The sequence below is a fragment of the Oncorhynchus mykiss genome, chromosome 7 (assembly GCF_013265735.2).
Source record: "Oncorhynchus mykiss isolate Arlee chromosome 7, USDA_OmykA_1.1, whole genome shotgun sequence".
Taxonomy (NCBI): domain Eukaryota; kingdom Metazoa; phylum Chordata; class Actinopteri; order Salmoniformes; family Salmonidae; genus Oncorhynchus; species Oncorhynchus mykiss.
Window position 1 is genome coordinate 16763208 of NC_048571.1, and position 14829 is coordinate 16778036.

General features: G+C 41.9%; 1 protein-coding gene across 1 annotated transcript in view; it reads right to left on the minus strand.

Moving 5' to 3' along the window:
* Positions 1-229: 229 nt before the first annotated feature.
* The window catches only part of LOC110527395 (ubiquitin carboxyl-terminal hydrolase 40), a 29510-nt gene continuing 14910 nt past the window's right edge, over positions 230-14829 (minus strand). The window contains exons 19-31 of the mRNA XM_021608625.2: positions 5388-5441; positions 3951-4126; positions 3792-3828; positions 3615-3679; positions 3054-3128; positions 2837-2966; positions 2690-2772; positions 2496-2614; positions 2349-2414; positions 1997-2207; positions 1794-1889; positions 1560-1645; positions 230-1418 (exon numbers count right to left, since the gene is read on the minus strand). Of these exons, the coding sequence (XP_021464300.2) occupies positions 1295-1418; positions 1560-1645; positions 1794-1889; positions 1997-2207; positions 2349-2414; positions 2496-2614; positions 2690-2772; positions 2837-2966; positions 3054-3128; positions 3615-3679; positions 3792-3828; positions 3951-4126; positions 5388-5441 (1322 nt within the window). The 3' untranslated portion in view covers positions 230-1294. The remainder of the gene's footprint in view (positions 1419-1559; positions 1646-1793; positions 1890-1996; positions 2208-2348; positions 2415-2495; positions 2615-2689; positions 2773-2836; positions 2967-3053; positions 3129-3614; positions 3680-3791; positions 3829-3950; positions 4127-5387; positions 5442-14829) is intronic.

Consider the following 14829-nt stretch of genomic DNA (forward strand, 5'->3'; position numbering starts at 1 on the left):
AATGTAAATAGTCCAGATGGCCATTTGATTAATTGTTCAGCATGTTTGATAAGCATTGTTTTGGTATAGCCAAATATGATGGTTTTATGGAGAATTTGCTTCTTGGTACTGGCAACATGTTGTACATTCAAATGTGTAGGCCTACTATGATTCGTGGCTGCTACAGAGAATATGCAAATGATAAAGGTCTGTAAACATGCATCATGACTTCAAAATAAATAAAACAAGATTTGCAAACATGCATCTTGATGGGTTTTATTCTGTATTTAATCCAAAACACATCTGTCAAACCTGGCCTCTTGGCAATGACCCTCACCACAAGTAGAAGTCAAACTGTACTCAAAACTAACTTAAGTTATTCTTCCAGCAAATGCAAAAATAAAAACATCAGATTAGTTAGGAAACCAAATAATCTCATAATCCAAAACAAAGTCGCTCACATTCATTGTCCAACCGTCATTTCTAAAAGTTATGTATGACGTATTAGTCAAATGATCCATTAATTATTTTAACTCCCTGAAGTCCGACCACACACCTCCACCGCATGCACACGAAACAAACATAATTATCGTATGATTAACGTGATCAACTCTGGTACAGAGGCATGATGGGATACAGAGAAAAGAATTGGACTCTTTCCCATGTAAGGAAAATGGCGAGAGGGTGAGACCACTAAGTGAAGATGAAGTTAGGAGGGAAAGAAAAGTAGAGAGAGAGAGAGGGCGCAACAGAGGTAGAGAAATGAGGTAGGGAGGACTATTCTGGACTGAGCTGAATTGTGGCTCGTCCACATTAAGGCATGGATATAAATCCACTAACTCTTATTAGAAATATAGGTGTATATATTATCTATAATCTACTGGTACATATACATCTCTGTGGTGTGTACCATTGCAAACTAGTCAGCAGATACTGTAAATACATACCAATATATATGTAATACACCCAGTACTATGAGTGGAAATACTGGTTCCTATTGGATCTCATGTAGAAATACTGGTTCCTATTGGATCTCATGTAGAGGGGAGAAGGGATCCAGGTGTAGTGACAGAGAGATGGAAGGAGAGTCAGAGACTGCAGCTTGTGACATTGAGTAGACAGAGGTCTGTATAGCGAACCAGTAAGTCATCCCACCACCAGACCTACACTAGCAGTAGATAGCAGATGTATGGGGGGGGTCATGCTGTGTGAACACATTATAAAAAATGTTTGGCACACAAACACATGTCCCGAAGATTTTTCATTATGTTGAGCGATGCCACGGTGAGAAAGTCTATGTGTGTGTAAGGCGAGGCTATCGGAACACCCCCACGTTGATTGACAGGGCCACCTCTGTCTTCCTGGTCTTGATTGGCCCCATCTTCTTCTCTGGTCCCACCCCTCGGTTGGTCTCAACTTCAGCCCCCACACCCTGCCCTCTACAGGAGTAAAGAGGAAATAGTATCAACGTAAACCGTAGACATTTACTTATGTATTTATATTAACTTTAACTATAAATACACTTTCTTGTAAAGCTAATGTCATACACGAAAAGCTGTGGATATTTTAAGAAGCCCCACCCTTTCCTGCGTTGCTCCTTCTCTTCCCTCAACCTCTGCTCATCCTGTTGGGTGCTAAAGTCCCGGTTATTGTCAATCAACAGGTTCTGTCCAATCAGAAAAACACCATGTTACTGTCGATGTATTATCTAATCAGAAAACCATGTCACATTCAATAAGTAAGTTTTGTCCAATTAAAGCTGAGCAGGCGTGGAAAGCAACCAATACGATGAACCACAGAGGTGCATTTGTTACCTTGACACCGATGAGGTCACCGTCTTTAAGGTGGAAAGGCGCTCCAAGCAGAGACTCCGCCTTTTTCTTCTTCTTCCGTTTGGACACCTGCTGGCTCTGTGAGCACGCATCATCAACAAGCGCCAGGAAGAGTCATAAAATAAACCACAGGAGAGGACAACAAAACATCAGGCTCCCTCCCTTCCTCCCTCCACATCTCTTACCCAGTTGGAGAAAGTCTCCCAGGTGTGTGTGTGTGGCTGGTGCTTGGCCAGTAGCAGGGAGTCAGGAGAGAGGCCGTATGTTGAGGCCAGGGCAGAGCGTAGCGATCTGGGGGAAGGGTCTCGAGAAGCATCCCAGACCAGGTCCTCTGGAGGGTAGTAACCCCGCTCCCCTGGCACCCCCATCTGGACACGCAGCAACACCTCCTTGGGACTGGGGGAGGGAGGAATGGGGCAATAAGATGGAGGGAGAGGAAGAAAAGAGCGAGGGAGGGAGGGATAACAACAGATCCAGAAATCATGCTTCCGGTATCTGCTTAACTGACCAATGAGAGTAGAATAACCCCAGGCTTACCCAAGATCCTCTTCTCTCAGTAGCTGCTGCACACAAAACTCCACCCCACTGCTCAACTTCAACTTCCTGTGAACAGATACTTGTTGAGAAAAGGAAAGGGACGAGAGGAGATGGACAGAAGTGAGAGGGAGGAGTGTGTGTGTGTACCTGAGTGTGTGGTGTTGTCCTCTGAGGATACGGGTTAGTCTCTGTCCCTCCAGCTGCCACACACGCAGAAACGCAGGAGTGGGCACACAAACATACTGCAGCTCCGGCAGGGTCAGCACCTAACACACAGAGTATTAACACACACAGCATGGACAGACACAGACTGGAACGAGCAGTATCAACACACACACTACCTGAGTCTTCAGCTCTTCCAGTGTAGCCTCCTCTGAGATCTCCACCTGTCCCACAGTCCTCAGCTCCACCATGGCCCCGCCCACTAAACACACACACATTTTAACCAGTGGACTTAGTTTCATACTGTGTGTGTGTGTGTGTCTCACCTGTAGTCATATCCTCCAACCTCTGACCCTCCGTGGACCCCGCGGCCATGCCGTTGACCTCTGTTTCCATGGAGACAACAGAGTAGGCGCTCGGCTCCACATACAGCCAGACTGACAGCTTCAGAAAACCCTGAGAGAGAGAAGGGGGACGTGAGAGAGGGAATACATGTCTGTAGAGAGTAAATGGGGTTGAAAGAGAACAGGAAGTTGAGTGTACCTTGGGAGGAAGTCGTCCCTCAGTAATCACCAGAGCGTCTCCATGACTCATCTTCAGCTCTGAGAGAGACGCCTCCTGGGAAAGAAACGAGAGAGATTGTGGCAGTGAGTGAAAAAGAGTGCGGAAAATGTATTCCACTTCCTGATTTCGCTGAAGCAATAGGGACTATCGTGAGAATAACACCCGACTATGGCCTGTTCTTAAGCCTGACGCGAAGCAGAGGTCAGAGGAAATAGCCCTTAGGAGGGTGTTATTCACTGATAATCCCGGGTTCGAGGGCCCTTATTGCTTTAACAAAACAATTGCCGACATATAAAAAAGATGAACAACCTGTTTTCATAAAAAATATATATGTTTTAGACAAACCTCAACTGTTGAGACATCTTTTCCCCAGGGAGATCAAGCTTATTAATTGCCTGGCTGGGCTGTGGGACGCTGAAGGAGCATTGCTAATTCAAATTAAGCTGTTAACAGGCATTTACCTGGGGGATTGTCGTGAATAACTCCCTGTATCAACCAATCAGCATCCAAACAACCAGTTCTATAATTCTGGTTACTCACCTCATCCATCAAAGCCTCTCCCACCTCCTCACACCAGTCCAGCCTCCTTAGATGCCAACCGTCCCCTGTACACACAACACACATACCATTACACCACTACACCATTAACCCAACACCATTAACACAAATGCACACACAAGGGAGAAGGGACATACTCTTATAATCCAATAGTTTTACCTTCAAGTCTTGCTGACTCCAACATTTTCTTGAGACACTACAATAGAATGTATAGATAGGATTAGCAGTCATTAGCAGAGAAGCAGATACACTGTCTGACAGAGAGACAGACACAGGCAGGCAGACCAGCAGACCAAACGATACGCAGTCATTCCCCACCTGTTTAACTGTGCTAGACCGCTCTACAATGATTTCCCCCTCCAAGCCAGAGGAGGGTGCTGTCCCCACACTGAAGTACAGGAACAGCTGTGTGTCTTTGGGGGCCGTTCCAGGACAGAGGGACAGGGAGGTCATCAGCCTAACCCCAGCGTCACGAACGCTCAGCTCCTCACACACTGTGGGAGGCAACACACACGGCTTGACGTTCAGATAAATACATTCAGGTAAATTGCGAGTGGCACACCGGGCCATTGCCAACTGAAAGCTACTGCCCCCCCCCCAAAAAAAAAAATCAATATCAGGTGATTTTATCTTTAGTTTGCGGGCTGAGCAAGCTAGCCCATAATAACCTACCCTCCATACACAAATAATTACAATTTACTTGTCAATATCACATTTAAATTGATTGGATGGAAAAAAAATAAAAACGTCTCGCATTCTCAAAAAGGGTGTTGTGTTATTGTTGCGATTTTGAACAGTCAGCAGGCTACAGTTGTAGGGCCAATAAAATCTGTTTTATCTTTAGCTACATTTTTCCCAGTTTCCGAGTTCTCAGGTTTTCACTATCAAAATTACTCTTATTTAATGATAGAAAAACAACAAAAAATTGCATATTTTAAATCCACAACAATGCTTAAACCACATCGGTAGACCACTTTTAAGATCTGGGAAAAATCCCAAATGTTTTTTAAAAATGATATTGCTCACCTTGCAAGAGACCATTGTGTTTGTCTAGCGGTGTAGAGCTACTGTACCATGGAGCCTACAATATACATGTGATGGCAGAGTTTGCAAAACAAATGCCCACCCTATTTATACAAATCTTCCTGAAATAATTGTGCCAGGTAGGCCTCCTGTGTAGTCAACATTTAACTGGGAAGGTTATGGAAAGCCTTGAGAAACTTTCATTCAAACAGAGCATGATGACAAAACTGTGCATTGCAAAGATTTAACCAAGACTTTGGCCAAACATCTTAAATACCTGTGTTTCATACCCATTGTTGTCTTATAATATCTACCAGTAAATGCTAAGTTGAAACATATTTCCTTCATACCCTACCAACAACCCTACTTACTGTCCTTCTTCTGTGTGCAGCTCCACACAACAACCAGTGGCGAGCTGCCCACTCTTGCTGCCCGACAGATGAACTAGTCAGTGAGCGTGTGATAATCTACATAAAGAACTAACAGCTTTGGGAATTTTGTCGTTTTTTTTCAACAATTATACATAGAACCTAGATTGAAAATAGAATTATTACAATATTATTTTTGGGGGGCCATTGACGTGGAGGTTTGACTGGCCTGGAGGGCTTCCAAAACCTACCCGGGCCAGCAGGCAGCCCTGTATGTCGAGCCCGGCATCAATACATACATACAATTAGGACGAAGTAAGAGTTAGATGTGTTTATGTGTGAGCGTCATTGGGTGTTACAGTACCTGGGGGCAGGAGTTTCCCTGTACGGTCCACCTGCCTCAGACAGCATGCCACACCTGGACAGAGATACACACACCAGTGAAGAGACAACAAACACATATCTACCATAATAATACTGGCTGTATTAGGAGTGGTAACAGTAACAGTACCTTAACTATAGCTGATGATATTAGGAGTGGTAACAGTAACAGTACCTTAACTATAGCTGATGATATTAGGAGTGGTAACAGTGACAGTACCTTAACTATAGCTGCTGCTATTAGGAGTGGTAACAGTGACAGTACCTTAACTATAGCTGATGATATTAGGAGTGGTAACAGTGACAGTACCTTAACTATAGCTGCTGCTATTAGGAGTGGTAACAGTGACAGTACCTTAACTATAGCTGCTGATATTAGGAGTGGTAACAGTGACAGTACCTTAACTATAGCTGCTGATATTAGGAGTGGTAACAGTGACAGTACCTTAACTATAGCTGATGATATTAGGAGTGGTAACAGTGACAGTACCTTAACTATAGCTGATGATATTAGGAGTGGTAACAGTGACAGTACCTTAACTATAGCTGCTGCTATTAGGAGTGGTAACAGTGACAGTACCTTAACTATAGCTGATGATATTAGGAGTGGTAACAGTGACAGTACCTTAACTATAGCTGCTGCTATTAGGAGTGGTAACAGTGACAGTACCTTAACTATAGCTGATGATATTAGGAGTGGTAACAGTGACAGTACCTTAACTATAGCTGATGATATTAGGAGTGGTAACAGTGACAGTACCTTAACTATAGCTGATGATATTAGGAGTGGTAACAGTGACAGTACCTTAACTATAGCTGATGATATTAGGAGTGGTAACAGTGACAGTACCTTAACTATAGCTGCTGCTATTAGGAGTGGTAACAGTGACAGTACCTTAACTATAGCTGATGATATTAGGAGTGGTAACAGTGACAGTACCTTAACTATAGCTGCTGCTATTAGGAGTGGTAACAGTGACAGTACCTTAACTATAGCTGATGATATTAGGAGTGGTAACAGTGACAGTACCTTAACTATAGCTGATGATATTAGGAGTGGTAACAGTGACAGTACCTTAACTATAGCTGATGATATTAGGAGTGGTAACAGTGACAGTACCTTAACTATAGCTGATGATATTAGGAGTGGTAACAGTGACAGTACCTTAACTATAGCTGATGATATTAGGAGTGGTAACAGTGACAGTACCTTAACTATAGCTGATGATATTAGGAGTGGTAACAGTGACAGTACCTTAACTATAGCTGCTGCTATTAGGAGTGGTAACAGTGACAGTACCTTAACTATAGCTGATGATATTAGGAGTGGTAACAGTGACAGTACCTTAACTATAGCTGATGATATTAGGAGTGGTAACAGTGACAGTACCTTAACTATAGCTGCTGCTATTAGGAGTGGTAACAGTGACAGTACATTAACTATAGCTGATGATATTAGGAGTGGTAACAGTGACAGTACCTTAACTATAGCTGATGATATTAGGAGTGGTAACAGTGACAGTACCTTAACTATAGCTGCTGCTATTAGGAGTGGTAACAGTGACAGTACCTTAACTATAGCTGATGATATTAGGAGTGGTAACAGTGACAGTACCTTAACTATAGCTGATGATATTAGGAGTGGTAACAGTGACAGTACCTTAACTATAGCTGCTGCTATTAGGAGTGGTAACAGTGACAGTACCTTAACTATAGCTGATGATATTAGGAGTGGTAACAGTGACAGTACCTTAACTATAGCTGATGATATTAGGAGTGGTAACAGTGACAGTACCTTAACTATAGCTGATGATATTAGGAGTGGTAACAGTGACAGTACCTTAACTATAGCTGATGATATTAGGAGTGGTAACAGTGACAGTACCTTAACTATAGCTGCTGCTATTAGGAGTGGTAACAGTGACAGTACCTTAACTATAGCTGATGATATTAGGAGTGGTAACAGTGACAGTACCTTAACTATAGCTGATGATATTAGGAGTGGTAACAGTACCTTAACTATAGCTGCTGCTATTAGGAGTGGTAACAGTGACAGTACCTTAACTATAGCTGATGATATTAGGAGTGGTAACAGTGACAGTACCTTAACTATAGCTGATGATATTAGGAGTGGTAACAGTACCTTAACTATAGCTGATGATATTAGGAGTGGTAACAGTACCTTAACTATAGCTGCTGCTATTAGGAGTGGTAACAGTGACAGTACCTTAACTATAGCTGATGATATTAGGAGTGGTAACAGTGACAGTACCTTAACTATAGCTGATGATATTAGGAGTGGTAACAGTGACAGTACCTTAACTATAGCTGATGATATTAGGAGTGGTAACAGTGACAGTACCTTAACTATAGCTGCTGCTATTAGGAGTGGTAACAGTGACAGTACCTTAACTATAGCTGATGATATTAGGAGTGGTAACAGTGACAGTACCTTAACTATAGCTGATGATATTAGGAGTGGTAACAGTGACAGTACCTTAACTATAGCTGATGATATTAGGAGTGGTAACAGTGACAGTACCTTAACTATAGCTGATGATATTAGGAGTGGTAACAGTGACAGTACCTTAACTATAGCTGATGATATTAGGAGTGGTAACAGTGACAGTACCTTAACTATAGCTGATGATATTAGGAGTGGTAACAGTGACAGTACCTTAACTATAGCTGATGATATTAGGAGTGGTAACAGTGACAGTACCTTAACTATAGCTGCTGCTATTAGGAGTGGTAACAGTGACAGTACCTTAACTATAGCTGCTGCTATTAGGAGTGGTAACAGTGACAGTACCTTAACTATAGCTGATGATATTAGGAGTGGTAACAGTGACAGTACCTTAACTATAGCTGATGATATTAGGAGTGGTAACAGTGACAGTACCTTAACTATAGCTGCTGCTATTAGGAGTGGTAACAGTGACAGTACCTTAACTATAGCTGATGATATTAGGAGTGGTAACAGTGACAGTACCTTAACTATAGCTGATGATATTAGGAGTGGTAACAGTGACAGTACCTTAACTATAGCTGATGATATTAGGAGTGGTAACAGTACCTTAACTATAGCTGCTGCTATTAGGAGTGGTAACAGTAACAGTACCTTAACTATAGCTGATGATATTAGGAGTGGTAACAGTACCTTAACTATAGCTGATGATATTAGGAGTGGTAACAGTAACAGTACCTTAACTATAGCTGCTGCTATTAGGAGTGGTAACAGTGACAGTACCTTAACTATAGCTGCTGCTATTAGGAGTGGTAACAGTGACAGTACCTTAACTATAGCTGATGATATTAGGAGTGGTAACAGTGACAGTACCTTAACTATAGCTGATGATATTAGGAGTGGTAACAGTACCTTAACTATAGCTGCTGCTATTAGGAGTGGTAACAGTAACAGTACCTTAACTATAGCTGATGATATTAGGAGTGGTAACAGTACCTTAACTATAGCTGATGATATTAGGAGTGGTAACAGTGACAGTACCTTAACTATAGCTGCTGATATTAGGAGTGGTAACAGTGACAGTACCTTAACTATAGCTGCTGCTATTAGGAGTGGTAACAGTGACAGTACCTTAACTATAGCTGATGATATTAGGAGTGGTAACAGTGACAGTACCTTAACTATAGCTGATGATATTAGGAGTGGTAACAGTGACAGTACCTTAACTATAGCTGCTGCTATTAGGAGTGGTAACAGTGACAGTACCTTAACTATAGCTGATGATATTAGGAGTGGTAACAGTGACAGTACCTTAACTATAGCTGATGATATTAGGAGTGGTAACAGTGACAGTACCTTAACTATAGCTGCTGCTATTAGGAGTGGTAACAGTGACAGTACCTTAACTATAGCTGCTGCTATTAGGAGTGGTAACAGTGACAGTACCTTAACTATAGCTGCTGATATTAGGAGTGGTAACAGTAACAGTACCTTAACTATAGCTGCTGCTATTAGGAGTGGTAACAGTGACAGTACCTTAACTATAGCTGATGATATTAGGAGTGGTAACAGTGACAGTACCTTAACTATAGCTGCTGCTATTAGGAGTGGTAACAGTAACAGTACCTTAACTATAGCTGATGATATTAGGAGTGGTAACAGTGACAGTACCTTAACTATAGCTGATGATATTAGGAGTGGTAACAGTGACAGTACCTTAACTATAGCTGATGATATTAGGAGTGGTAACAGTGACAGTACCTTAACTATAGCTGATGATATTAGGAGTGGTAACAGTGACAGTACCTTAACTATAGCTGCTGCTATTAGGAGTGGTAACAGTGACAGTACCTTAACTATAGCTGATGATATTAGGAGTGGTAACAGTGACAGTACCTTAACTATAGCTGATGATATTAGGAGTGGTAACAGTGACAGTACCTTAACTATAGCTGATGATATTAGGAGTGGTAACAGTGACAGTACCTTAACTATAGCTGATGATATTAGGAGTGGTAACAGTGACAGTACCTTAACTATAGCTGCTGCTATTAGGAGTGGTAACAGTGACAGTACCTTAACTATAGCTGATGATATTAGGAGTGGTAACAGTGACAGTACCTTAACTATAGCTGCTGCTATTAGGAGTGGTAACAGTGACAGTACCTTAACTATAGCTGATGATATTAGGAGTGGTAACAGTACCTTAACTATAGCTGCTGCTATTAGGAGTGGTAACAGTGACAGTACCTTAACTATAGCTGATGATATTAGGAGTGGTAACAGTGACAGTACCTTAACTATAGCTGATGATATTAGGAGTGGTAACAGTGACAGTACCTTAACTATAGCTGATGATATTAGGAGTGGTAACAGTGACAGTACCTTAACTATAGCTGATGATATTAGGAGTGGTAACAGTGACAGTACCTTAACTATAGCTGATGATATTAGGAGTGGTAACAGTGACAGTACCTTAACTATAGCTGATGATATTAGGAGTGGTAACAGTGACAGTACCTTAACTATAGCTGCTGCTATTAGGAGTGGTAACAGTGACAGTACCTTAACTATAGCTGATGATATTAGGAGTGGTAACAGTGACAGTACCTTAACTATAGCTGCTGCTATTAGGAGTGGTAACAGTGACAGTACCTTAACTATAGCTGCTGATATTAGGAGTGGTAACAGTAACAGTACCTTAACTATAGCTGCTGCTATTAGGAGTGGTAACAGTGACAGTACCTTAACTATAGCTGATGATATTAGGAGTGGTAACAGTGACAGTACCTTAACTATAGCTGATGATATTAGGAGTGGTAACAGTGACAGTACCTTAACTATAGCTGCTGCTATTAGGAGTGGTAACAGTGACAGTACCTTAACTATAGCTGATGATATTAGGAGTGGTAACAGTGACAGTACCTTAACTATAGCTGATGATATTAGGAGTGGTAACAGTGACAGTACCTTAACTATAGCTGATGATATTAGGAGTGGTAACAGTACCTTAACTATAGCTGCTGCTATTAGGAGTGGTAACAGTGACAGTACCTTAACTATAGCTGATGATATTAGGAGTGGTAACAGTGACAGTACCTTAACTATAGCTGATGATATTAGGAGTGGTAACAGTGACAGTACCTTAACTATAGCTGCTGCTATTAGGAGTGGTAACAGTGACAGTACCTTAACTATAGCTGATGATATTAGGAGTGGTAACAGTGACAGTACCTTAACTATAGCTGCTGCTAGTAGGAGTGGTAACAGTGACAGTACCTTAACTATAGCTGCTGATATTAGGAGTGGTAACAGTAACAGTACCTTAACTATAGCTGCTGCTATTAGGAGTGGTAACAGTGACAGTACCTTAACTATAGCTGATGATATTAGGAGTGGTAACAGTGACAGTACCTTAACTATAGCTGATGATATTAGGAGTGGTAACAGTGACAGTACCTTAACTATAGCTGATGCTATTAGGAGTGGTAACAGTGACAGTACCTTAACTATAGCTGCTGCTATTAGGAGTGGTAACAGTGACAGTACCTTAACTATAGCTGCTGCTATTAGGAGTGGTAACAGTGACAGTACCTTAACTATAGCTGATGATATTAGGAGTGGTAACAGTGACAGTACCTTAACTATAGCTGATGATATTAGGAGTGGTAACAGTGACAGTACCTTAACTATAGCTGCTGCTATTAGGAGTGGTAACAGTGACAGTACCTTAACTATAGCTGCTGCTATTAGGAGTGGTAACAGTGACAGTACCTTAACTATAGCTGATGATATTAGGAGTGGTAACAGTGACAGTACCTTAACTATAGCTGCTGCTATTAGGAGTGGTAACAGTGACAGTACCTTAACTATAGCTGATGATATTAGGAGTGGTAACAGTGACAGTACCTTAACTATAGCTGATGATATTAGGAGTGGTAACAGTACCTTAACTATAGCTGATGATATTAGGAGTGGTAACAGTGACAGTACCTTAACTATAGCTGCTGCTATTAGGAGTGGTAACAGTGACAGTACCTTAACTATAGCTGATGATATTAGGAGTGGTAACAGTGACAGTACCTTAACTATAGCTGATGATATTAGGAGTGGTAACAGTGACAGTACCTTAACTATAGCTGATGATATTAGGAGTGGTAACAGTGACAGTACCTTAACTATAGCTGATGATATTAACAGTGACAGTACCTTAACTATAGCTGCTGCTATTAGGAGTGGTAACAGTGACAGTACCTTAACTATAGCTGATGATATTAGGAGTGGTAACAGTGACAGTACCTTAACTATAGCTGCTGCTATTAGGAGTGGTAACAGTGACAGTACCTTAACTATAGCTGATGATATTAGGAGTGGTAACAGTGACAGTACCTTAACTATAGCTGCTGCTATTAGGAGTGGTAACAGTGACAGTACCTTAACTATAGCTGCTGATATTAGGAGTGGTAACAGTAACAGTACCTTAACTATAGCTGCTGCTATTAGGAGTGGTAACAGTGACAGTACCTTAACTATAGCTGATGATATTAGGAGTGGTAACAGTGACAGTACCTTAACTATAGCTGATGATATTAGGAGTGGTAACAGTGACAGTACCTTAACTATAGCTGCTGCTATTAGGAGTGGTAACAGTGACAGTACCTTAACTATAGCTGATGATATTAGGAGTGGTAACAGTGACAGTACCTTAACTATAGCTGATGATATTAGGAGTGGTAACAGTGACAGTACCTTAACTATAGCTGATGATATTAGGAGTGGTAACAGTGACAGTACCTTAACTATAGCTGATGATATTAGGAGTGGTAACAGTACCTTAACTATAGCTGATGATATTAGGAGTGGTAACAGTGACAGTACCTTAACTATAGCTGCTGCTATTAGGAGTGGTAACAGTGACAGTACCTTAACTATAGCTGATGATATTAGGAGTGGTAACAGTGACAGTACCTTAACTATAGCTGATGATATTAGGAGTGGTAACAGTGACAGTACCTTAACTATAGCTGATGATATTAGGAGTGGTAACAGTGACAGTACCTTAACTATAGCTGATGATATTAACAGTGACAGTACCTTAACTATAGCTGCTGCTATTAGGAGTGGTAACAGTGACAGTACCTTAACTATAGCTGATGATATTAGGAGTGGTAACAGTGACAGTACCTTAACTATAGCTGCTGCTATTAGGAGTGGTAACAGTGACAGTACCTTAACTATAGCTGCTGCTATTAGGAGTGGTAACAGTGACAGTACCTTAACTATAGCTGATGATATTAGGAGTGGTAACAGTGACACAGTAACACTGGAATAGTTGATTTGCAGTGGAAGAATGTGCAAAGTAGAAATAGAAATAATGGGGTGCAAAGGAGCTAAATAAATAAATACAGTAGGGGGAGAGGTAGTTGTTTGGGCTAAGTACAGGTGCAGTAATCTGTAAACTGCACTGACAGCTGGTGCTTAAAGCTAGTGAGGGAGATAAGTGTTTCCACTTTCAGAGATTTTTGTAGTTCGTTCCAGTCATTGGCAGCAGAGAACTGGAAGGAGAGGAGGAATTGGTTTTGGGGGTGACCAGAGAGATATACCTATTGGAGCACGTGCTACAGGTGGGTGCTGCTATGGTGACCAGCGAGCTGAGATAAGGGGGAACTTTACCTAGCAGGGTCTTGTAGATGACCTGGAGCCAGTGGGTTTGGCGACGAGTATGAAGCGAGGGCCAGGCAACGAGAGAGTACAGGTCGCAATGGTGGGTAGTATATGGGGCTTTGGTGACAAAATGGATGGCACTGTGAAAGACTGCATCAAATTTGTTGAGTAGAGTGTTGGAGGCTATTTTATAGATGACATCACAGAAGTTGAGGATCGGTAGGATGGTCAGTTTTACGAGGGTATGTTTGGCAGCAGGAGTGAAGGATGCTGTTGCGAAATAGGAAGCCAATTCTAGATTTAACTTTGGATTGGAGATGTTTGATGTGAGTCTGGAAGGAGAGTTTACAGTCTAACCAGATACCTAGGTATTTGTAGTTGTCCACATACTTTAAGTCAGAACCGTCCAGAGTAGTGATGCTGGATGGGCGGGCAGGTGCTGGCAGCGATCGGTTGAAGAGCATGCATTTAGTTTTACTTGTATTTAAGAGCAGTTGGAGGCCACTGAAGGAGAGTTGTATGGCATTGAAGCTCGTCTGGAGGGTTGTTAACAGTGTCCAAAGAAGGGCCAGATGTATACAGAATGGTGTCGTCTATGTAGAGGTGGATAAGAGACTCACCAGCAGCAAGAGCGACATCATTGATGTATACAGAGAAGAGAGTCGGCCCAAGAATTGAACCCTGTGGCACCCCCATAGAGACTGCCAGAGACCCGGACAACAGGCCCTCCGATTTGACACACTGAACTCTATCAGAGAAGAAGTTGGTGAACCAGTAATGGTAGTGGTAGGGAGTGGTAACAGTAACAGTATCTGACCTATAGCTGCTGCTAGTAGGAGTGGTATCAGTATCTGACCTATAGCTGCTGCTAGTAGGAGTGGTATCAGTATCTGACCTATAGCTGCTGCTATTAGGAGTGGTAACAGTATCTGACCTATAGCTGCTGCTAGTAGGAGTGGTAACAGTATCTGACCTATAGCTGCTGCTAGTAGGAGTGGTAACAGTATCTGACCTATAGTTGCTGCTAGTAGGAGTGGTAACAGTATCTGACCTATAGCTGCTGCTAGTAGGAGTGGTATCAGTATCTGACCTATAGCTGCTGCTAGTAGGAGTGGTATCAGTATCTGACCTATAGCTGCTGCTAGTAGGAGTGGTATCAGTATCTGACCTATAGCTGCTGCTAGTAGGAGTGGTATCAGTATCTGACCTATAGCTGCTGCTAGTAGGAGTGGTATCAGTATCTGACCCATAGCTGCTGCTAGTAGGAGTGGTATCAGTATCTGACCTATAGCTG